Raw genomic sequence first — 22,967 nt, 5'->3', positions numbered from 1 at the left:
CTCCTCAAAAGATTCCATCAACTCTGTCTCCGAAAATTTTTACACATCACTTGGGAAGACAGACGAACTAATATCAGTGTGCTGGAAGAAGCAAAGATCACCAGTGTTGAAGCAATAATTCTTCAACATCAACTTCGTTGGACTGGTCATGTTGTGTGGATGCCTGATAATCTCCCAAAGCAACTACTCTACAGTATTCTGAACTTTAAAATGGAAAGTGTAATGCTGGTGGTCAACAAAAGAGGCTTAAAGACTGTCCCAAGGCAAATCTTAAAAAATGTAGTATAAACACCAACAATTGGGAAACACTTGCCTGTGAGTGCTCCAATTGGAGAACAGTCTTTACCAAGGTGTCATGGGTTTTGAAGACACATGAACTCAGGACGCAAGGGATAAACGTGCTAAGAGGAAGGCACGCTTGGAAAATCCACACCATGATCAACTTCCAGCCGGAAACAAATGTCCTCACTGTGGAATGACATGCGGAACTGGCCTCCACAGTCACTTACGGACTCGTTAAAACCGTGTTTATGGAAGACAATCTTACTTGGCTACGAGTGATCGCCAAAGACTGCCATTCCATGTATCTTCGGCACTCGTTGGTCTACACAGAAGAAGGCAGCGAATGGCAATGGCCTTTAAGGTTTAAAGAGCCCTGGTCAGCTTTTCAGCATTCGCTCCCTTGGGGCGGGAGAGTAATTGAAAAGGATACAGGCTAAGCTACTCTTAAGAGGTTCACTTATTAGGATTCATTTATGTATTTTAAAACGTATACATTGCTTTTCTTTGTATGAAACTCAAGCGGTTTGCAAGAAACCACCCCATATATAGGGTGGTATTCAACTACTGTAGGTTTAATTCAGAGCAGACCTACTGAAAATAATGGACCTAACTTCGTTATATACTGCAAATCAAACTATCCAGAGGACCAGTTAGCCATAGTATTTATGCCCTTTGTCAGTCCTTTGTAAAACCTTTAGATGAGGTATAGGCAAACTCTGCCCTCCAGCTGTTTTGGGACTACAACTCCCATCATCCCTAGCTAACAGGACCAGTGGTCAGGGATGATGGGAATTGTAGTCTCAAAAACATATGGAGGGCAAGTTTGCCTATGCCTGCTTTAGGTGCAGCCGTGGGGTTTTGAGGGAAGGTCGTTCATTCGAAATTATTCAACCCCCATTGCAAATTGGGTCTATTATCAAAATCTACACTTTCAGCTGTTTGCAATGAGCAAATCAAACAAAAGCAATTGAAATAGCTCAACACAACGGATACAAACAACGAAGCCCTTGATTAGTTGTATCAGGTGTGCTTGAGACAACACCTGTTGTATTTGTGCTTTTGGGTGGGATTCTGTTCAGGGGGTTGAATAATAGCAAGACTGGAGAAGTTTGTGTTGCAATTTCAGGAGAATTTGGGGAAACCACTTGAAGCATCCATTATGCTGAGCTACTTCAATTGCTTTTGTATGATTTGCTCATTGCAAACAGCTGAAAGACTGTAAATTTTGATAATAAACCTGATTTGCAATGGGGGTTGAATAATTTCGATTGCAAGTGTAGTTGATCGTGCACTGCTAACAGTTTGGATGTGCAACACAGATGACCGTATATACAATATGCTCCCCCATCACCCTTTTTCCTCAAGCTGTGGATATTTCTTGCTGTTGTCAATAATCCAGCCTTGGGTGCCAGAAAATTTAAAACTGAATTGTAACAAAATAGTGTTCAGTGAAACTCCTGTTCAGGATTCCCTTCAGCGAGCAATGGCCCCTTGTACAGGATGCTCTTATTTCCCCTCATTTATTGGTTTCTCTTCAATCAGCATTCTGTGGGCACTGTGCATTCTTGGCCCTCATCGGGCTGTTTTTGGGGAGCCCCCAAGATTTTTTCTCCCCCAAAAGACTTTTTGTTCTTCTGGATACCTTGGGAACCTCCAAATATACCATGTATAGGTGGTGCCATTTTGACTATGTAAGTATTGGAACTCAGCCCCAAACATAAAAATAGGTAGGGTAACTTGAAGGGCCTGTAATCCAAGGATGGGTGTTCTCCATTACACAGATCTAAGTACATAACATTTAGAGGACTGAGCTGTTCCACTGAGCTGGTGGTTCAAGTCATATTCCCAGTAAGAAGAAAATCTATCAGTGCTTAGGGTAAAAACGACAGCAAACACATGACTTAGACCAAGGATTAGTATGTATTTATGCACAATCATAAAAACAACTTTACAAGTTGAATTGAAAATTGAAAACAGAGGAAGTTAACAGCTTTTGTATATTATATTAAATAACCCAAACACCTTTTCTTTTTCCAAAATTGGTAAAGAATAAATAATATAATTTACAATATGGTACAAAAAATAATCAGTTAAGGACAGGCATTCTTGCTTTATACATACACTATATATGTATATTTATTATCTATAAAACAAATTCACATCTCAAAACAAGACAGAAAACCTTTAGATGATATGGCTTAACTATTATTAAAATAAACAGCAACAAAGTCTGCTGTCAAACCCACAAGCTCTAAAGCCAGTTATCACATTTTGGCAACTAATGATAACTTACTGCTGTAGTGCTTAAAACGTTTTCACTTGTTTAGCATTTACAGATCACTGGGAAGTCTGGAGAATTGAGTTTTTAAAAGGGCTCGGTAACTCAAAAGTGCAGTATTTTCCTTACAAATGTATCCAACTTCTTTGTGTGTGTACATATGCGTGCATGTGATTAAAAAAGTAAACCCAAAATGAAATACTAAAATCCAACTGTCAAGTCAGAAAGTCAGTGGACAAGACATCTTGGCTGATATGATTTGACCTAAGTTGCTGGCTGGAAAGCATTAAAGATAGGAGAGTGATAATGAAAAAGGTTGTGTAATGCCAACTTTAAACAACTTTGCTTTTTTAAAAAAACCACCATGTTGTTTTGGACACAATTCACAGGGAATTTGGTCCTCCAATTTTTTTGTTAATTTCAATGGGCTTTGTGGAATGAAGTTATTGTTAAGTTCTATGCTAGAAAAATATTCAGAGGAGTTAACTGGCCTATCAAAATGCAATGCAGAAGCACTCAGAATCTGTCCAATAAATTAGGTTGTATTCTTCTTAAATTTTTTATCAGGTTAGGAATATTAGTATCTGATTCCCAGTGCCCTATTCTGTGGATCTACAATAGTGATGGGTAACCTGTGGCCCTCCAGATGTTACTAGATTCCAACTCACACCAGCCCAGGTAGCATGGCCAATGAATGGTCAGGGATGATGACAGCTGCATAGCTGTCAAGTTCTCCATTTTTTAAAGGGAAATTCCCTTATGCTGAATAGGCTTCCTCGTAAGAAAAGGGAAAACTTGACAGCTATGGACAGATGGCGTCCAGCAACATGTGGAAGGTCAAGAGATTCCTTATCCCTGGTCTATAAGACATATTTTTCTTCACTGCATATATACTAGAAAGTAGACCAATTTATGTTAACAAACCATGTGATAGCAGAAGAAAACTGAAGCATATAGCTTTTCAGGAACCTCACTCATAAATGGAAACCAGCTATATCCACATAACAACCTTCTCTCAATGCCTCAGGCAAATGTGAAGGTAAGGCAAGAGGACAATTCACCTTCAAAGTAGTTGGGTCTGCAGATTGTTTGAAACTTGCTGAAATGTATTTTGAGACAAACTAAGTAGAAGTTCATTATTAGTCGAAAGGGGCTGAAACAGTACAATTCAAAACCAACTCCTGCGTTCAAAAAGTCAGTGGCAGCCCTAGAATCAATGTTGTGTCTCAAATGTATGGATGCTTTGGTAACTCAACACCAGAAAGCTCCAAAATGGACACATTACCCATGCTTCATTGAAGGGTAGCAGCAGTTACTGACTGGAAGTTAAACATTATTATTGTTTTTTTATTTCAAGTGCACAATCTTAATTGTTCATGTAATTTTATATGCAAAATAAAAGGCCAAATGGCCAGTGTTTAAAATCTCTATGGACTTCTATTTTTAGAAATTGGAAAAGTGATTAGCAAGAATTTGGAAACTGAATTTGCATGCGTAAAAATACTTGGGGAGAAAGAGTTGATATAGAAACTTTACTACATAACTGTTTAGCATTGGACAATTGGCTCCTTCTTAACTTCTGTCTACTTTTCCGATGCTCTGGTTCTGTTTCAGGCAACAAAGGATATTAAAATCTGCAGGCCTCGTCATTGATAAAAATAGCTATGACACAACATTCTATATTTTCTCAATCTGAGGAAGCTGGTGGCAGAAGGGAAATCTGTCAGCACACAAGGGACAAATTTGCAGATCCCATTAAGCTGCAAGGCTGGTAAATAATCCGTGCACATGGAGGGATTCATAAGCTTGCTACAAATCCAACCTTTGAGAAATATGAGGAATGGAAATGGTGGGGCATAAGAGACTATAATAAAAAAGAACAGGTGTAGGGAACTTTGAGCCTCCAGATGTTTCTGAACTACAACCCCCATCAGTCCCAAAAAGTATGGCCAATGGAAAGGGGTGGTGGGAATTGCAGTTCAGCAACATCTGGAGGGCCAATGGCTCCCTACATCGAAAACAGAATGTTAAGAATAATTTCATTAAAAAACCAACCCACCCACACCTGCAGACCTATAACGAATTAATGTAAATGATCCACAGGAATGTATCATATGAACAAAGGCCTTTTATGGACGATAGAACTGATAACATTTCAAGGACGGATCAGGAAACGGGCTCTGCCTGAAATGCTCCTGCAAAAAAAATGCAGACAGGTAGAATAAACATGTTTTGGCACAGTGGTATCTAGGCCATGTTGCTAAATGCATAATCAGAAATCACCATACACAAAGAGTCCAAATTTTCTTCTATAATGAAAAGCCTTCACACACTCACGTGAATGCATCATTGCACTGCACAAAACATTCTGTCTGCTTTTAGAAGCGAATAGGCAAGCCCCAGCACACAAAGAGCTCTGTATAGGGCTTTCAGAACTGCTGGACCACTAGTCTGATAACCAGTAACAGGGGATGGCAAGAATGCTTTTGCCCTGAAGTATTACAAATGTGTGCTCCTAAGTAACCATGGCAGAATCCTAGAAAGAGGGATTATTTGCAAAAAAAACGAACAATGATGTCAGGGAAGGGCAATGCTATGATAATCCCATGAAAGTATACATGATTCTGATATTATCCTACGAAAACTGAAGTTGTGGACAGTTTCCTGTTCAGGTGATGAGCTCAGCAATTCAAGAGATGAACACAAATATAACACAAATTAAGTCTTTAAACCTGGGACAGCCTCTCCAGTTCTGCAAATATGCAGAGCTTGGGAGACATTACTAGCAGACTGCTTGACTGCCCTTGAAGACAGAATGATTCAGGAAAAGTTTCAGAAAAGGGGTCAGGGTCACGGTCCCAGAAATGCAAGAACCATTGGAGATTGGCAGTGGCTTTTATGTCCCTTTGCAAGGGAAAGTCATTCTGGTGAGACTACCTCACCACTGAGGGCAGGTTTCCAAAGTCACCTTCCCATCTGATGCTTCATAAAAACAGTAAAGGGCAAGGGGTCATCACCAGAGAATAGGACATGTTTGCAAAGCAGAGTTCCAGCTAGTATTTTTTTAAAAATCTGCTTACGTTGACACTAGTATTGATTAAAGGTTTCCCATTACCCACAAGTTAATAGCATATCCTAAAGAATGCAATTTATATAGGCTTTTGTGAAAGAGCTGAACAACTTGAACTGCCATGTGGGAATTAACTTTACAAAAGTAGAATAGCAGCTTTCTCACCTCATTTGCAAGACAAAGTAAAAGTATTACCTTTGTGTACTGTCGCAGGAAAGAGTAAAATGCTTTCTTCTTGTAGAATTCATAAGATAAAGCAAGCAAATATTTAAAGAGGAGGAAAATATGCAGAGAAGTTAACAAGGGGGAAAAAGAAAGAATTGGGAGTGAGGTTAGAGAGCCTCCTGAAAAAGTTTCTAGTCCTCAAGAGAAAAATGGAATATAAGAGCCCTTGGGGAGCAAGACCACCTGTTTGCTGTAAGAAATAAAAACTAAAAAGCAAGCAAGCAGAATCAGTCAAAGGGATGCTGGCTAAGGTGGTGTGCATATATTCATGCGCACACACATGTGCACAGGCACACCGGCACACCACACCCATCTATAAGAATAAGGAAAGGAACATTCTTAAGGGGCTCTCAGATCCTACTCCAGGTTTTTCTTTTTAAAGTAGGAACAGACACAGCGCTTTCCACGCCATGCTGGAATGTTGATGAATGTGAGCGAGTGAAAAAGAATTCTGGTAAAAGCAAAGTGGTATCAACTGCTGCCTGAAAGGAAAGTGCAAGGAATTATCAATCTGACTGACTGGTCAACAATGCCAATTGTGATAGACCAAGAGAGGAGTATATTTATTTATTTAAAAAAAAGATTAAAAAAATAGCATACCATCTTATCACTCCCCCCACCCTCCAGCTTAAATGCAGATATGACAACAAGGGTTTGGTTTACTGTATAAAAACATAGCTTGTGGGATTTCTTGACCGGAGCATAAATCCGGGGCTGCCTTGTAAACTCCACTAGTAATCAGCTTACACATGTCATTTCCTATAATACTGCTCCCAGTTGTATTGTTCCTAGCATATTGCACATTCCAGGAACCGTAGACTGTTGAAGACAACACTGATCTTCTTATGAGGCATGCTCTATAGTCAGGACAACAAAGGTATCCACTGCATAGCTATGACATCACTTCTCTCCAGGTTACATAGCTAGTTCAATGGTTTCCACCAGCCAGCTGGGTGAATGTGCTCACTGAGAGAGGTCACCAATGGGAGGGCCATCACTTCCTCCATCAAAGTGGATCTCTCGGCGGTTTGGCTCAGGTATTGACAGCTCCTGGGCAAGGTCGTTGAAACGAGATATGTAATCTATACTGTTCTCATTCATCATGCAAGCCAGCTGGGAATCTACTATCTAGAAGCAAAGAAGGGGGGGAGAGGGTAGGTTATTTACAGTTTAGGTCTTGCCATTTTTGCTTGGCCATATCAAAAAGTCTGGAGAGGCTAAACTGAACATAGGCCAGGTTGGGTGTACTCAGCAGGGAAAAGTAAATCCTGGATGTTGCACTGAGCACATCCAAAATCTGTACTATGACTACACAGATTTCTCTGCAAATTACTCTGCCTATAATATTCGAGTTTAGAGACTCTGGAGACCAAGACGTACAGTGGGTAATGAGAAGAAACTGCAGATTTGTGCATTTTATTATGTTCCAGCAGGGGGCAACCCACATGTTCAGGAAAAAAGGCCACCTCTAAGGTGTGGAACTCCCTCCCTGCTGTGTTTGACATCTGCATTACGTAGTTTTCATACCATGTTGAAGATGCAACTTTTTAATCTGGTCTTTGACACCAGAGATTTTCATTTTAGGACTCACCCCACTGCCTTGATTGTAATCTGTTTTAACTGTTTTAAATACTGTATTTTAAAATCATTGTAACAAGGCGAGTGGCACGCAAGAAATCAAATAGATAAAAGAACTGTGGCTTACAAATATCTGAAATAAATGAAAATTAATGGGAAATGACAGCAGAGCTCGTCCTAAGTCCTGCCGCTGCAGAACAGGTATGGCCAGAAGAGAAAAAGTCCATTATTTCTGTGCCAAACAGTTATGAGGATTCCAAATCTAATAAACCCTGCAAATTAAAGCAAGTGGGAGGATGCCTTCCTCCACTAGGGGAGATCAAAAAAAGAATACAGAGAGTACTGGAATTCTCAGTTTTGTGTTAAATACTAAATAGGAAAGGCTGAGTCACCTGCCAAACCCGCACATCCATTCATCCATTCAGTGCACTCTCCAGCAACTAAAAAGGGAAGCAACTGCAGTTTAGCAATCCTGTGTCACCAGCCTTGGTTCCTAAAATTAAATGGCGGTGGTAGGGAAATTCCTCTCCTTAGCCATTTCCAACAGAACATATTAGCTGGATTGCTAATTTATTGCGCAAGTTCCGGAGGTTTTCCCTGAAGAAGATGGCACTTCTGTTGCAGCAATTACTGCATTTTCCCATTACACTCAAAAACAGTATTTCGCTGCTGGGAAATGCCATCTCTTCCATTACTTTGCATCAGGATTTGTGGATTTTACCCTTCAAAGGCTAAAATGCAATTATAGCACATGCTTTGATTGATCACCTGGAAAGGGGGAAGTCTGGAAAAAAATACTTCTACGCTAAGTGTCACAAGACTACTATCCCCTCTTTCAGATGAAGGCTGGCACAGCATGGCACCAGTTAAGTATGGACGTACCTCAGCTACATCTGCCAGGGACCGGGACACGAAAGAGTCCCGCGAGTTTCCATCCAGCAGACTCGGTCCCAATAAGGAGGTGCTGCTTGTGTTACTACTAGTAGAGGTTGGCAGCATTTTCCGTCCCTTTTCTGGGGAAAGGAAGCTTGCTGTAAAAACAAAATGATAAAAGTCAGCCAGTAAGTATTTTAATTGCTAGGTTTGAGGGATGGGGGAAGGTACAAAGATCTTCCTACAAGCTATTTACCCACTTTCCAACATATAATCAAGATGTGTGTACCTGATTTAACTGGGCAAAACCCTAAAAAAAAAAATTACTTCCTCAACTGCAGGGAATGCAGAATCTTTTGGACATATACTAGCATATCAATATGCACATCGCTGGTATATTATTATGTACCTCATATAATATGTTACTTGATACTGTAAATAACACAATTCTTTATTAGGAAACACCAACCAAGCAAACCTTCAAGTTTCTGGCAAGACAAGTAAATAAGTGCCAATGTGCTCAGCTTTCAGAATTGGTATTTTCAGGATTCTGAGGGAGTAATATTTATGGGCTGGTTGTGACTCTCTTTGTTCATTTAAAGACTGCCTTTGGATGGTAGGTACAGGCACTGCTAAATATGTGATTAAACAGTAAAAATCAACAATGAAATAAAAATTCATGAATAAGGGTCAATAAGCTGTATTTGAATCCTGAGAAGATGAGTGCTCTTTGGGTGGGTGGCTCTCTGGGAAACAGGCAAACCACCCATTTTGGATGGGATTGCGCTCCGTTTGAAGGAGGAGATGCATAGTTTGAGGGCATTCCTGGATACATCTCCATCACTAGAGGTCCAAGTGTCCTTTGTGGCTTGGAGTGCTTTTTGCCAGCTTTGTCTGTTTTGCCAGCAATGGGTGTTCCTGGACATGGATAGCTTGACATAGATAGTCTTTGTCTTGGTAACCTTGAAGCTGGATTACTTCAATGAGCTCTATATGGGGCTGCCCTTGGTCTTGATTTGGAAGCTCCTGCTGGTGCAGAATGCGGCGGCCAGATTCCTGATGGAGGCATCTAGCCAAGAACATGTGATACAATTGTTAAAACACATGCACTTGGCTGCCCATCTACTACTGAGACAGGTGCAAGGTCCCCTGTATTAATTTACAAAGCCCTGAACTACTTAGGTCCAGATTACCTTATGGACTGCTTAAATCAGGGGTCAGCAAACTTTTTCAGCAGGGGGCCGGTCCACTGTCACTCAGACCTTGTGTGGGGCTGGACTATATTTTGGAAAAAAATTATGAACGAATTCCTATGCCCCACAAATAACCAAGAGATGCATTTTAAATAAAATGACACATTCTACTCATGTAAAAACACGCTGATTACCAGACCGTCAGCGGGCCAGATTTAGAAGGCGATTGGGCCAGATCCGGCCCTCGGGCCTTAGTTTGCCTACCCATGGCTTAAATCCTTCTACCCCAACACAATCGCTGAGATCATCTGCAAGAGCACCCTTAGTTGTTTCCCCAGGTTAGTGAGGTTCATTTGACAGCAACAAGAAATTGAGCTTCTAGTGTCATTACCCCAGGACTGTAGAATGTTCTGCTAATATTCAGAAGTGCCTGTTCAAAACTTTTCTGTGCAGCCAGTTAAGAAAATATCACTTTGTAATAGTTAATTGACCTCAAAAATTTTTATGTACAATTGTTGTAAAATTCTTTTGTGAATAGGAGGACAGGGATAGCTCAATCGGTAGAGCAGCAGCAGACTCTTAATTTCAGGGTCATGGGTTGAAGCCCGATGTTGGGCGAAAGATTCCTGCTTTGCAGAGGATTGGACTAGATGATCCCTGAGGTCCCCTCCAACTCTACAATTCTCTATAAATAATTTTATAAATACAATGAGGGAAACAGTAGTAGCAGGGGCAATGGGGGAAAGGTGTACAAAGTTACAGTCGTTTGCAACAGTCTCAGAGCAATGCTGGGCTTGGTTTGTGTCACTGGTACCATTGCTCCTGCCATTCCCTAGCCTACCACATGGAGTGGCACAATCCCCGTGTAACTTTCACCCATGTTCATGAAAATGTATGTTGACTTTTTTCACTACATTTAATTTAAGCTGGGTCATCTAGAGCATGAGCTTTGGCAATGAACAAAGCTGACAACCCCTCCCCTCAGGAGAAAGAAGGGGGGAGAATTGCAACCAATGTAATCCCCTGTACAGTACTACTCACAAAATAAGCTGCTGAGGGAAGAGTCTGTGGAATCGTTGGGGTACCACTGTGGATCATGACTAGGAGAGGCAATCCAGTTCTGCTGGGGGCTGCAGGAAGGGGATGGAAGACTTTTCGAGCCGTCGCTGCCATTCAGCTTTGCTGGGGACAGAGGAACATTCTCGCCTATTAAAAGAAAGTGACCAATTCAGTATGACAAACAGCTGGAGGCTGCATCCTTAAGGAGGCGTGGGCACTGCACACAGATATGACTTCCTTCCTGACTTAATCCAAACAAATGCTTGATGTGGGCCACATAGGATACAAGATGTCCAAATTATCCCCTCCCAACCATAGCTGAGCAACAACAATGGTCAACACAATTCCCTACTGCAGAACTTACAAAAACTTGTCCCTTGATTTGCCTGGCTTTGAATCTAAATGGGGCAATAGTGAGAGGCCCAATTTTAAGAGGCCTAAACAAGTGCTATTCTCATTGACTCAGGGAGGATTCAAAGGAAATACTTCCATGTCAAAATTAAGATGGAATTCTGTCAAGAACATCTGCTGAGTTAAATCCAAAGCATCAAAAAACAGCTCTGCCAGAGACACAGAAGTATGTGTAAAAATGCACAGCCGACTTTCAAGAGAACATTGCTCTACTAAAAATCCTGACAGAATCAGAGCTGTAGCAAATTTTTTTGGATGCTTAGCCACTGATTAGCTATTTAGATTAATTTCATCTCTTACCATATTGACCAGAGCTGATGGCTATTTCAATGATAGAGTCACTGATCTGAGTAGCAGGTTCTCCTTGAGACAGAACATCCTCAGGGGGTCCAGGAAGAGAGATATCCAATAAAGCAGAGACATTGGGAGGAGACAAATGGGTACCGGAAGCATCAGATGAGGGAAGCGGAGGAGTGGCGAGACCATTCTGGAGAGAGGTTTTCGGCAGCTCTGGTAGAGAAAGGACAGGTGCTCCCTGTGGCAGCAAGCAGATATAATAATATTCCTAAGTCATTATTTGTATACATTTTCTGAAATGGTTGCACTGCTACATTGCTTTTAAAGGCATAGGAATCAATCAAACTAGAAGTTAGCAACTCTGCCTATATTTCTTTGAACACAGAAACTTCCTAAGATTGAAGGATAGAATTGGTCCACCTTACTTAGCACCGTCTACCTGCAGATGCCAGGGACTGAACCTGGGGTCTTCTGCATGCGATGTGTGGGGCCAACCAATGAGCTATTTTCATGGTAAACTGCCCATCTATGCCCCTCTTTCCAATCTGGCAAACATATTGTCACTATCACTTCTGATTTTACAGATGGGAAAACTGATACCTACGGATCAGAAAGCCACACAAAACGGGGGCCAGGGCAACAAAAAGTGAACATTGCCAACAAAACTCTTGATGGTGGTGGTTATGGTGGAAATCAGATCTCCCAGAACTCTTGGCTGGTTGGCTAGAACAAGCTGAGAAAGAGACATAAGAGATGGCTGTTTGGCTCCCTTTGAATCCAAATCCAATGCTGTGCTTCTCTAGGAAGCAAGTCCCTCTTGAGATGTGAATGCTGGAAATCTCACCACTGTAGACTCAGGTTATATATGTGTGTAAATAAAACCATGTACAGTATCATAAAGACACCATAGCTTCCACTGTGCCTTATTCCAAAGGAAGCACAAATCTGAGTTAAGTGCCAAGACCCCTGGAATCTCACACTGCTAGAGTTATTGCAGCTAGTGCTGCAGCAGTCACTATGCTTATCACCTATATACGAGCTCTGCATAACATGACATACCTTTGGGTATCATTGTTTACATTCTCCATCACTACCACCCTGCATGTGTATGTGTATATATGCATACGTACGTGTGTGTGTGTGTGTACATATGTACATACATACATACATGTAGTGAGAGCACTTAAATCAAACAAATATGTTTCTAAAGCATATTGAAAGCAGAAAGGAAATCATGTTTGGGATTAAAACAAGTGTCCCAATGGCTATCAAAGTTTTGTGCTGCCCTTCTATAACTGCCTGCAAGGATTTCCAAGTATACATAGGAAGGTGGATTGGAATGAGCCATCTGCCTGGCTGTTTCATGTCCCTGTCCTTCTATAAGAGAACAAAGGGACAGCATTCAGAAACAAAGTTCCTTATTGCGAAGTGTGGAACTGAGCAGGAGGCAGGTCAGTGGATGCCAGGCTGACGCGTCTCCAATTTTTGACTGCAATAGCTTCCACAATGACAATTCATATTCAGGAAAACATTGTGATGGACTGTGTCATTGCCTACGTCGTTGCTAAAGAGAAAGTGGGACTGAAACTTAAGCATGCCATTACAGCTATTGCTATAAAGATTGTAAATAGTGCCACCATGATGCATTTATGACCGGTCAAGCAATAAATCACTTTACTGAGTTGTACAGCGTCTGTGAGTGTTTCATCTCAATGTGCAGCTTCAATTTCTGACCACTGCTTCCCAGAAACTCTGCTAAATGGACAAAAGCGTCTAACGAGGTGCCTACATACAAGTATTCTCATGCAGTGAAAGTGTAATGGACTGTGACCTTTAATAAACATACTCCAGGAAGCTCAACTCTGGGTTTCACACAAAGCATTAATATGCAGCAGAAAAGAAAAAAGTGTTTGTCAACCTGAAGGTCAAGTAGTTGTCAGTCGAAAAGCTTGTATTTTACCTGGAAGCCATCTGGGATTGCCTCCTGCTCAGAGCGTGGTGGTAGGCCAAGAAATGGAACCTGACACTCGCTGCTTGAACCCTGGAAAGTGCAACCAAGAATGACCAAATCAGACTTTCAGGAGATGGAGAATACATATTTAACAAGGGCAGGCTGTAATGTGCCTGTTCCACTGCTCTCATAGGGTCTAGATTTATTCAGTTCCTGCCCCAGCAAAATCCACCTTGCCAAAGAAATCCAAATTCAGAAATTAGATTTGCTGAAACAGTTTTACGTATCATTTGTAACACGCTCACCCCATGAGGATTTTCCCACCAGAATTTTAGAACATGCTTGGAAAATCCAAGATACTCGATGGCATGGAAGGAGGGGAATACATGGTTTGCAGGAGGGTTGGGGAACCTTTTTGGCTCCATGGGCCAAATCCTTATCAGGATTGTCCTTAATGGCCAAATCTGACAGGTACACAGGCCAGCCACTTATAACCTGATGTCGCAAAGATGTCAGGTGCTGCTGAAGGAAGCGGTTTGCAAGCTGAACTGAGCAGGACAAGTGGAGTGAAATTCTGCTCAGTTGGCTGTGTGTGCCTGTTGGGAACAGGCACGTGCAGTTAACACAGGATTTAATCCAGCCCAGCAGATGGCATCATGGCCATGAGCCCTAGTCAGTATGGTCAATGGTCAGGGATGATGGGAGCTGTAGTCAAACATCATCCAGAGGGCTACAGGTTCCCCAGAGGGGCAACGTGTTGTTGACTAGGAATGTACACAATGAAGGTATCTGTGTACCCTAAGCTACTTGACAAATATTGTCCAGTTGAAAATGCCCTCTTTCTGGGCAAGATACTTCGTAGGGTAATGAGAGTTTAGCTGCACATTCTTGGAGGAAACTTATTATCTTGACCCATTTCACCCTGGGTTCAGGTCTTTCCTGACCCCTAAGGTTGTTGTTTTTTGTACTTCTCCTGTTATATTTTATTGTTCCTATACCATATATATGTTATGTTTTATATCATGCAGCATTTTATTTTGTGTACTGCTCATGCTTTTTGTTGTTGTTAATGCTGAGCAGTCTAGAAAATTATATAATAAAGCAGTAAGAGGAGGAAGTGAAATGCTGAATTTCACACTTTGGTTTTACATAAGCACCAAACTCTTTGACTGCAGGTCCAAGGGAGGGAGAAAATAATAGACAAGCCATCACAGTGATGTTGGGTGATATTGCAGGGCTTTTGGCCATGTTAGTCTATCATGCACATTGCAAGGTTCTATCCAGCAGTAGCCTAGAATCAGTTCTACAAGAATTAAACCTTTGTAGGCCTTAACAGAAAAGAAAACTGACCGCAACGATGGAGCCTCCATTGTGATGTGCCGCTGTTGAATCTTGCCCTGAAACCACCGTGGTCACTGCATCCGGTGACAGTGGCGATACACCCGACAGGCCTTCAGTATCCAGAACAGGCAAAGGACTGCCAGGAATAATACCGGCACTTTGGGCTGCTAAGTCTATAGCACCTTTGAACAAAGAACAGAAAGCTAAGAGAAGTCTTCTTTCAGCAATCCACGAAGTCAAACTGCTGTCTTATACATGGGCAATAGGTCTTAACAGCTTTTCTGTAGGAGTTGATATGTGCCAAAGTTATTTTTAGTAGTTATTTCTGAGAATGAATTATTAATATAGATCACCAATTCAGCGCCTTTTATCTCAATTTTTCAGTTCAACATATAGGAGCAAAAATTTCAGTGTTCCCTTTGGTTTTCAACTTGATATATCTTGCAGGTAATTATGCCTTTGGTCCTATTAGTTCTGAGGTCTGTACTGGTATGAATTCCAGCAGCTTGAAAGGAGTGTTATTAAATTTAAATGATATAGTCTTATCCACTATCATCTAGGGAGGCATCTCCTATGAGAATGAATATGAATGTACTATATTCAATAACTATGTAGCAAGCAAGGAAAGCAATCCAGTGGTACATTGTTGTGTGTGGTTGCGCTATAAAATCTGGAGCCATCATCCACACCTCTGCCATCTAAATGCCTCTTCAAACAAAAAAAATCAGATGGCCCCATCTGCACTAGACATTTAAAGCAGTATCGTTCCACTTCCTATGGCTGTTCCACTTCTCCCCAAAGAATCCTGGGAATGGCATTTGTTAAGGGAGTTGAGAGTTGTTAGGAGACCCCTATGCCCCTTCTAAGAGCTACAGTTCTCAAGAGTTCCCTGGAAAGATGGATTGGTTATTGAACCACTCTGTGAATTGTAGTTCTGCGAGAGGATTAAAAAGTTGTGTGTATCAACTTGGTTTTACTCAGAGTAAACCCATGGAAATTAATGGACCCAAGTTAGCAATTTCCTATATTTTCAATGGGTCTAATCCAAGGAGAACTAGTAAGTGGTACCTCTACTTACGAATAACTCTACTTACAAATGGAGCTCCGTCCGCCATCTTGGATGCGGGTTAGATAGGATTTTTTCTACTTACGAATTTTTAGATAGGGTTGCTTCTACTTACAAATTTTTTCTCCCAATGCATTCCTATGGGATTCGACTTACAATTTTTTTCGACTTACAAACGTGCGTTCGGAATGCATTAAATTCGTAAGTAGAGCTACCACTGCACTGGATACAACCCAATGACCCGGTTGCTAGAAGGCTATTGTTGCGGCTCAGCCTCTGGGGCAAGGCACTCCTGCTTCTGCTAGATGAAAACATCTACGTTCTAGTTGAAAATCTAAACTTGTACTTATTGAGTGCAACAGGAAATCAGAGAAGGGGAGAGAAGACAAAATTCATGGCTGTAAAATGATTAAGAGTAGTTGCTTCTGTCATTATAGCTACCATAACATTCCTGCTAAACCTGCCCTCCCCAAACCACCGCCTTCCAAGGAGAAACCTACTGGACAGGTGGTTGGTGGCTTGAGCTGGAAGAACCTTGGGAACAATGGGACGTGACACAGCTGCTTTCGTAAGTGGCCGAAAAGATCCTCTTCCTAAAAACAAAGTGAGAGCATGATTGTTTTTAAAAGGTGGGGGACATTGTTGTAGACAGCCAAAGAGCTACGCCCCTCCTTATGGCCAGTTCTCATTCTCTCCCCAGTGGGACATACAGAAGACAGGGCCATTTACTGCAAATGACACCTACGATAATCATAGAATTGTAGAATTGGAAGGGACCCCGAGAGTCATCAATTCCAACGCCCTGCAATGCAGGAATCTCAACTGAAGCATCCATGGCAGGTGGCCATCCAACTTCTGCTTAAAAACCTCCAGCAAAGGAGAGTCCACAACAAAGTGTCATGACTACTGTCAAAGCAAATCCAGCTTTGATGTTTCAATGTTTTTACTGACAATATTGTCCTTCTGCATGAGAGGAAGAACTCTGTGAAATTAAGTGGAACTATAGGCAAGAAATGAGAGGAACACAAGCTTACGCCCTCAAAATATTAAAGTCTTGTCTTGACACACTTCCCAGGGGTGTTAATGGTGCAGAATTTGCTCAGAAACAGGATCCCATGGGGCGTACTTCCCTGCAAGTGTGCTTACTATTCTAGGTTCCTCAGAGAGGAGGCTGCATTCACATGTAGCAGCAAGTAAAATAGTGTCCTACTTCGCAGGGCTGTTGGGGTGGTAAAACACAGAAAGGGGTGTAAAATACTCCTTGGGTGGAAGGGTTCATTGGTGGGGAGGAAGGGGCTGGAACTAGTGGAAGAGTATTTGACTAGTCTTTCATAGAGTAAACTGAACACCCTGTTTGGAGCATGTACACAGTTGAAGCTCACCTGTTGCAGAAGAGTTTGATAAGATGGAGAAGGAACAGACGTGCTGGGAGGAATTTCCAGATGGCCTGGGAAGCAGCGTTCTCTGAAAAAGGAAAGGCAAGATGCCTTTAAAAAGAACAACATAGGAAATGCAGCACTGTCAACTTACCATGAATGATCCTCTGCTGCTCATGCAGGCAACATTTTAGGATCCTACCGGTAGACCATGTTTACCTATATCTCCTGGGTTGGGGTGGGGCTAGGACAGGTATCCTGGATATCTCCCACATGACCACAGGGAAAATAGATGTTTTCCATATGGTACATTTATGATGCTTCAGGGGTGCTACCAACATTAAATTTTTCCATCACACACTAGACTAGGGATAGTGCTCTGCCCACTTTTGCCTCTGGTCTCACTCACCACTGGCATGTAGTCTGTGCATGGCTGCCCAAAAGGGAATGGGGCTCTTGGGTGGGAAAAGGTTCCTCATTCTTGCACTATAGGATGGTCAAAGATGCATGCCTTTACGATGTCAGAATCAAACACCAGCAATGAGTTCTGAGAAGATTCAGGTCTCCCACACTGACCCATCTGACATGATAAAGAAATGCCTTTCTCTGGCTTCCCAACATTTCACTGCAAGTACCGTATTCACATGAGTCCCATTTGAAACACATTCTGAAACAGCTAGCACTAGTTGAGAGTCTCTGGCAATGTTTGCACAATAAAAAGCAGACCATTGCATAGGAGGAAAAACGTAGTAGGAACTGTCCATGTGGATGGAGAGAAAAGAAAAAAGGTCATATGAAAGCTACTAGATGAAGCTACTTGACATGTAAGAGATACATTTCAATTAGTCTTTCCTCTGACCTGTACTACCAGTGGTTTTCGCAGATGTCTGTTATGCAGTTTCCTCGGCTTTGGCAAGAAGAAATCAGATTGCATCTGAAGAGAAACAAAGGGAACTTGTAACACACATCATTTTGCTCATCAGGCATGAGCCTTGAGGCTTTGTTAGCCACCTAAAAAGTGCAACCTAGATTGGCAAGGATACGTTGTGTTAATGCACCTTCTCTTTACTGTTGAACTGCTTCCCCATGGCTCTCCACCCACCCTATGCAGGTAATCTAGGGAACAGAAGTTCAGGTTGAAGGTGCCTGAACCAAAGGCAGCAGACAGTGCAGACCCTGTTGCTGCACATGAGGCAGGGCAGAACTCTAGGGTAGTGGTGGCTCCCCACACCAGCGGCAGCTCATTGAAAGCTGAATGCTTCTGCCTGTGGAGTATGTAGGAGGACTTGAGCATTTCAGCCCCATTTATAAAGAAACAGTGAAGCAAGAGAGCACCATCGAATGGGTTAGTCCCCTTCTAGGCTGAAACATGCATTGTGTCCCTACAACCAAGCTTTTTACCAAACACAGATCAGCCTAACTCTAGGGCCTTCTAAAACAGATTAGGAAGGTAAAGCATTTCCAGAATCGAAATGCTGTAGAACAGGGTGACTTGGTTTGTGGCATGGAATAATTTCTCTCTTGATCTGCAAGTTTTGGGGGCAGCTGTATTTATTCCTTATGAGCACATTGATCACATCTGCACACCTTACAGTTCAACATACATCGTAATAAATAAATAAAACTTACACTGATTGTATCCAAGCGCTGCCGGAAGGATAGCTCTGCTTCTTTACTTTGCAAGAAAAGCTTTCCATGCCTGCTGTTGGGTGGGAGAGTTGTGGGAACAGCAAAGAGGCCACCATCTGCATCTGCACTCGTGGAACCTGAAGGACCAGCCACCAAGAGAGGTCCAGAGTGATTTCTCAAACCTGGTAGGGTCAATAAAAATACAAACACTCATGGGAATTAGTCAAGTGCAATTTCCAATTAGAAATCTTTGGAGGCAAAGAATGCTTGCATCAGTCCACATTTGTTGTTAGGGAGGGTGAGCCAAATTAATCAGAAACTGAGTAGCCTTATCATGACGTTTCATGGAACAAACAGCTGAGGAATCACAGAACTGCAGAGTTGGAAAGGACCCCCTGCGCAAAACTCCCACCACACTATTCCTACCTCATCTCAGAGATAAAATCAGTTGTCTTCCTTCAAAGTACAGACCTACAGCTCAACGGATACACAGGGGCTATTGGGATCCCTGTGGACTTATGCTTTTTTCCTGTTCAACATAGCAGCACTGTATTATGAAAATAATGGGCCAGGTCACCGAGACGAGCCCCTTTATAACTAATGATTTTAAAGTGAAATATAAATAGACTGCAGCCGTATTGTATAATGAAAATCATGGGCCCTAAGCTAGGGCCTTGTTAGGCTGGTAATCTGTCCTTGGTCAAAATAGCCTCTATGTCCATCAACATCAGAAAAAAACAAATCAAGCAAGCACAGCTTCAAGTACAGACATTCTCAACTACTCTGCAATTTTTCTGCAGAAAAATCCCCAGAAGCTTAACAAGGTTCCTCAAACAGAGATCAGTAAAAGCAGAGAAGCTTTCCTGAAAGACAACTTGTCCAGTTTTTCCGATATTCATCTACCATGAGCAGCAGCAGGGTATGGGGCCAGAATGCTTTCTATGTCTATGCAGGACAACAGCCAAGCCCACCTAAACCTGTACCCTGTGTGAAGTGAGCATGCAGCCGAGAACATTTCTGGAGTCCTCTGCAAACAGAGAGATTCTGTGACAGATGTGTCAGGACTCCCTGGCAGACCAGCGCTTTCCTGAATGGTAGGTATGTTTAAAACTAATGCTGTGTCTTAGGGCTACACAGAACAAGTTCATCTCAACAACTGACTCACCTGAGGAACTGGAAGTGATGCTAGGGGAAAAGGTTTTCTTGTGAAGGGCAGGCTGATTGCGCGCGCACCCTGGACTCCGGGTGCTGACGGCAATAACCTTGCCAGGAGGAGTCAGAGAATGCTCGTCTTGAGTGGGCTTTATGGGAGATGTTGCAACAGAGTTCATTTCAGGGATCTGAAAAGAAAGGGAAAATGGTTGAATCCTAACAGCTGCATGCTGGAAGAAAGTGGGGGGAGATATGGGAAGTGTGTCTATGCAAGCTTTGTGTTATCATCGGGGTGGGGAACATGTGGTCTTGCGGATGTTGTTGGATTCCAGCTCCCATCAGCAAGGAGACAGCATTCCCCATGGTCAGGGATGATGGACACTGCAATCCAGCAACATCAAGAAGACCCACCGCTCCTTTTCACTTTATCCTACCTGTACAGTTTCTGGAAATTTTGAAAACATGGTCAAGAGGGCAGGGATCTTTGGGGGGGGGGCAGGGGGGAGGAGACAGAAATTGCGGGGGGAACAAAAACAGACAATGATTATTTTTCACACTCTTTACAGATTGAAAACCACTTTGTTATTTTAGGAACATAAAATGTGTTATGCATAATTTGGGTTGCCATAAAATTACCACATTTGGTATATCAGAAGTACAGTTTTTATTTAGACAATAATTACAATTTAAAATTTCTTTGCAAAATGGAGCTAATTCTGCAAATGGAGCTAATTCTGCTGCACTACACGCAACTTAGCATCTGTAGGGGTTTGTCAGTTTATGAGGATGAGGAGCTAAGAAACAATAAAAACATAAGTAGCCATTAATACTATAGTAGAAAAAGTTATGTATTCTGAAAATTTTATCTCCTCCACTCCTGTGTCAAGCAAGCATAAAGCACTCATTCCTATATTCTCTTTCATAGTCTTGCAGAGGACATTTCCCAGCGTCCTATGGCTGCTGGAGGGCAATGGTAGAGGTCCCTCCAATGGAGGGACAGTGCAATGGAACTTCCAGGCCCTCCATGTTCCCTTGCTGAGGGACTTTATTGCAGAATATGGCCTGCTAGTCCCTTTGTTGGGCACAGAGCTGGGCTCCCTTTCCCAAGCTGTTAGCTGGCTGGCAGCAGAGAGATACAGTGGGGTTGGAAGGGTGGATGTGGTCTCCTCCTTCTCTAAAGCACCCTGAAGGCAGTCAAAAGAGGAAACAGAACACCAGATGAGGGGCAGGAGGCCGTATGACTCAGAGCTCCACAGAACTATGGGCACTACCACATTGGAAAGTACTCTAAAAACCACTCTTAATTTTTGCTATGAGGCTTAATGTCTATAAGCTACTCCCAAAAAGTAGCTGAAGAGCAGCAGTTACCCTATAAGTTCTCTATAAGGCAGAAATAAAATACGGGAAGGTCTCTCCAATACCCCCTTATCCCTTGCCTTCTTGCTGAAGTTAACCTCTTTGTGCCTTTTTGAGGACCAAACACTGTGCAAACTGGAAGACGGTGGTTATTAGCATCAATGCAAATTATACTTACTGGTTTGGGGTTAACTTCAGTGGAGATGAGTTTTAAGAGGCAGTTGAGGAGTTTCTGCTTGTGACAGGTGGCTGGTGGAGAAACAGATTTAGGTTCAGGCATCTGCTCCCCAGGATCTTGGGTTTCCGGCCCCAAGACAGACAGCCAATCGTACTCTAGCTGTAGCTTGTTCGGTTTGCCCATCATGAGGTAGACTTCAGCCAAGGTAAGGCTCTCGGAGGTCCGCAGGCTCCATCCCTCCTCTCTGACCTGTTGCACAAGGCGGCTTGGGTCATCCTTGAGACACTTTGCAACCAATTGTCCCTGAGGTGGCGGTGGCGGCGGCGGCAGTGAGGTGCTGGGCTTCTCCTGAGAGTCCTCCATTACTACGTCCGATAGCTCCTTAGCACACATTTCTGTTTGTGGTCCGCAGCACTGGAGGGCCTGAGTTTCAGTTCTGGATGGGCCGCAGCTGGGCAATGCCACCCCACCTCTTGCCAGCTGCGCGGGACTGAGGCTGCCAGCCTCTGTGCTCCCAGACGAGAGCCTCCCGGGAGGGGAGTGCCCTGCCAAAGCAAAATCTTTCCCATTCAGTCTATCTGTGCAAAGACACTTCTCTGGGACAATAAGGTCCTGGCAAGATTTCATGTACCGAGGAAATGGGTCAAGCAGAGAGAGCTCCTCCAAATCAGGGGGGATGCTGCCGCAGTCACAGTTTGCACTGCCGGGAGATGACCCAGTCGCCAGCGCAATGGCTGGTGCCTCCCTACCCTCAGCACAATGGGTTGTGGGAACCGGCTTTTCAAGACTCCCACTCAGATCTTGAAGCCCAGAAAGTGGCTTATCAAGACTATGTGCAACACTGAGACACAGGGGTGCTCCTTCGGTAAGCCCAGCCTCTGAGGAGCAGTCCTCAGCGTTTGCAGTTGCCTCAAATGTGGACTGAGTGTTTCTACTTGCTTCTGTAGTGCTCTCGGCCCTGGTCCCTCCCTTGCCTTCTGTTCCCCGAGGGTATTTCACCTGCCCTCTGGCTGTCCCCTGACCGCTCTGTATGCCTAGAATTTGGGCAGGTGGCAGCAAGAGGGAGTCTTTTGTATTCTGCTTGCATCGGCCAGATTCCTGCCAATGCACCGTACAGAAAGCTTTGGAGTGTACAACCCTGGCAACCCCAGGGAGGGGTGTAAGCGTACAGTTCTCTCCTGGGAAGAGATGGAGCATCACTTTCTCTTCCGAATAGCTGCCACTTGCTTCAGAATCCCTGGAGTCTTGTAGTTGCCTTTCTGCTAGTGTTTTACGCTAAATACAGGACATTAAGGAACACAGCAACACTTAAAAGAGGAGAGAAAGTCTCCCTACAGTCCACATACCCAAGAGGGGAAGAAGTATTTTATAACATAGGCAGGAAACCTTTTTCAGCTAAAGAGCCACGTTTCCCTCCATGGAGGACAAAAGCAAGCATAATAAGAAATGTGTGATACAGTAGCCTACATTCTATCCACAGAAAGCCCCGAGATTTCTCCCCAACACACATACACCAACCCCACACCTCTCCACCCACCATCTAGGTAAGTAGGAAGCATTATCACAGTTCAGTGATACATTCCAGCCAGGGAAGAGTGCTAAGGAAGGGTGCAGAGCAAGGATGGTGAGGGGAAGAGTCCTACCTGGGGAAG

The 22,967-nt window shown here is 43.0% G+C and overlaps 1 protein-coding gene across 4 annotated transcripts in view; it reads right to left on the bottom strand.

The window, feature by feature from the left end:
- Positions 1–1,115: 1,115 nt before the first annotated feature.
- The window catches only part of CRAMP1 (cramped chromatin regulator homolog 1), a 43,414-nt gene continuing 21,562 nt past the window's right edge, over positions 1,116–22,967 (bottom strand). For 3 of the 4 annotated variants that reach the window (XM_035131088.2, XM_035131090.2, XM_035131089.2), the window contains exons 10-21: positions 21,316–22,590; positions 19,795–19,969; positions 18,630–18,811; positions 17,860–17,934; positions 17,007–17,088; positions 16,125–16,217; positions 14,568–14,740; positions 13,227–13,307; positions 11,270–11,504; positions 10,541–10,705; positions 8,316–8,464; positions 1,116–6,983 (exon numbers count right to left, since the gene is read on the bottom strand). In XM_035131088.2, the coding sequence (XP_034986979.2) occupies positions 6,819–6,983; positions 8,316–8,464; positions 10,541–10,705; positions 11,270–11,504; positions 13,227–13,307; positions 14,568–14,740; positions 16,125–16,217; positions 17,007–17,088; positions 17,860–17,934; positions 18,630–18,811; positions 19,795–19,969; positions 21,316–22,590 (2,850 nt within the window). In that variant the 3' untranslated portion in view covers positions 1,116–6,818. The remainder of the gene's footprint in view (positions 6,984–8,315; positions 8,465–10,540; positions 10,706–11,269; positions 11,505–13,226; positions 13,308–14,567; positions 14,741–16,124; positions 16,218–17,006; positions 17,089–17,859; positions 17,935–18,629; positions 18,812–19,794; positions 19,970–21,315; positions 22,591–22,967) is intronic. The other variant, XM_060282841.1, reaches the window with a different exon arrangement.

Source organism: Zootoca vivipara, chromosome 14, assembly GCF_963506605.1.
Source record: "Zootoca vivipara chromosome 14, rZooViv1.1, whole genome shotgun sequence".
Lineage (NCBI taxonomy): Eukaryota > Metazoa > Chordata > Lepidosauria > Squamata > Lacertidae > Zootoca > Zootoca vivipara.
Note: the sequence above shows the minus strand (reverse complement) of the source record. Positions and strands in the feature narration are given on the sequence as shown.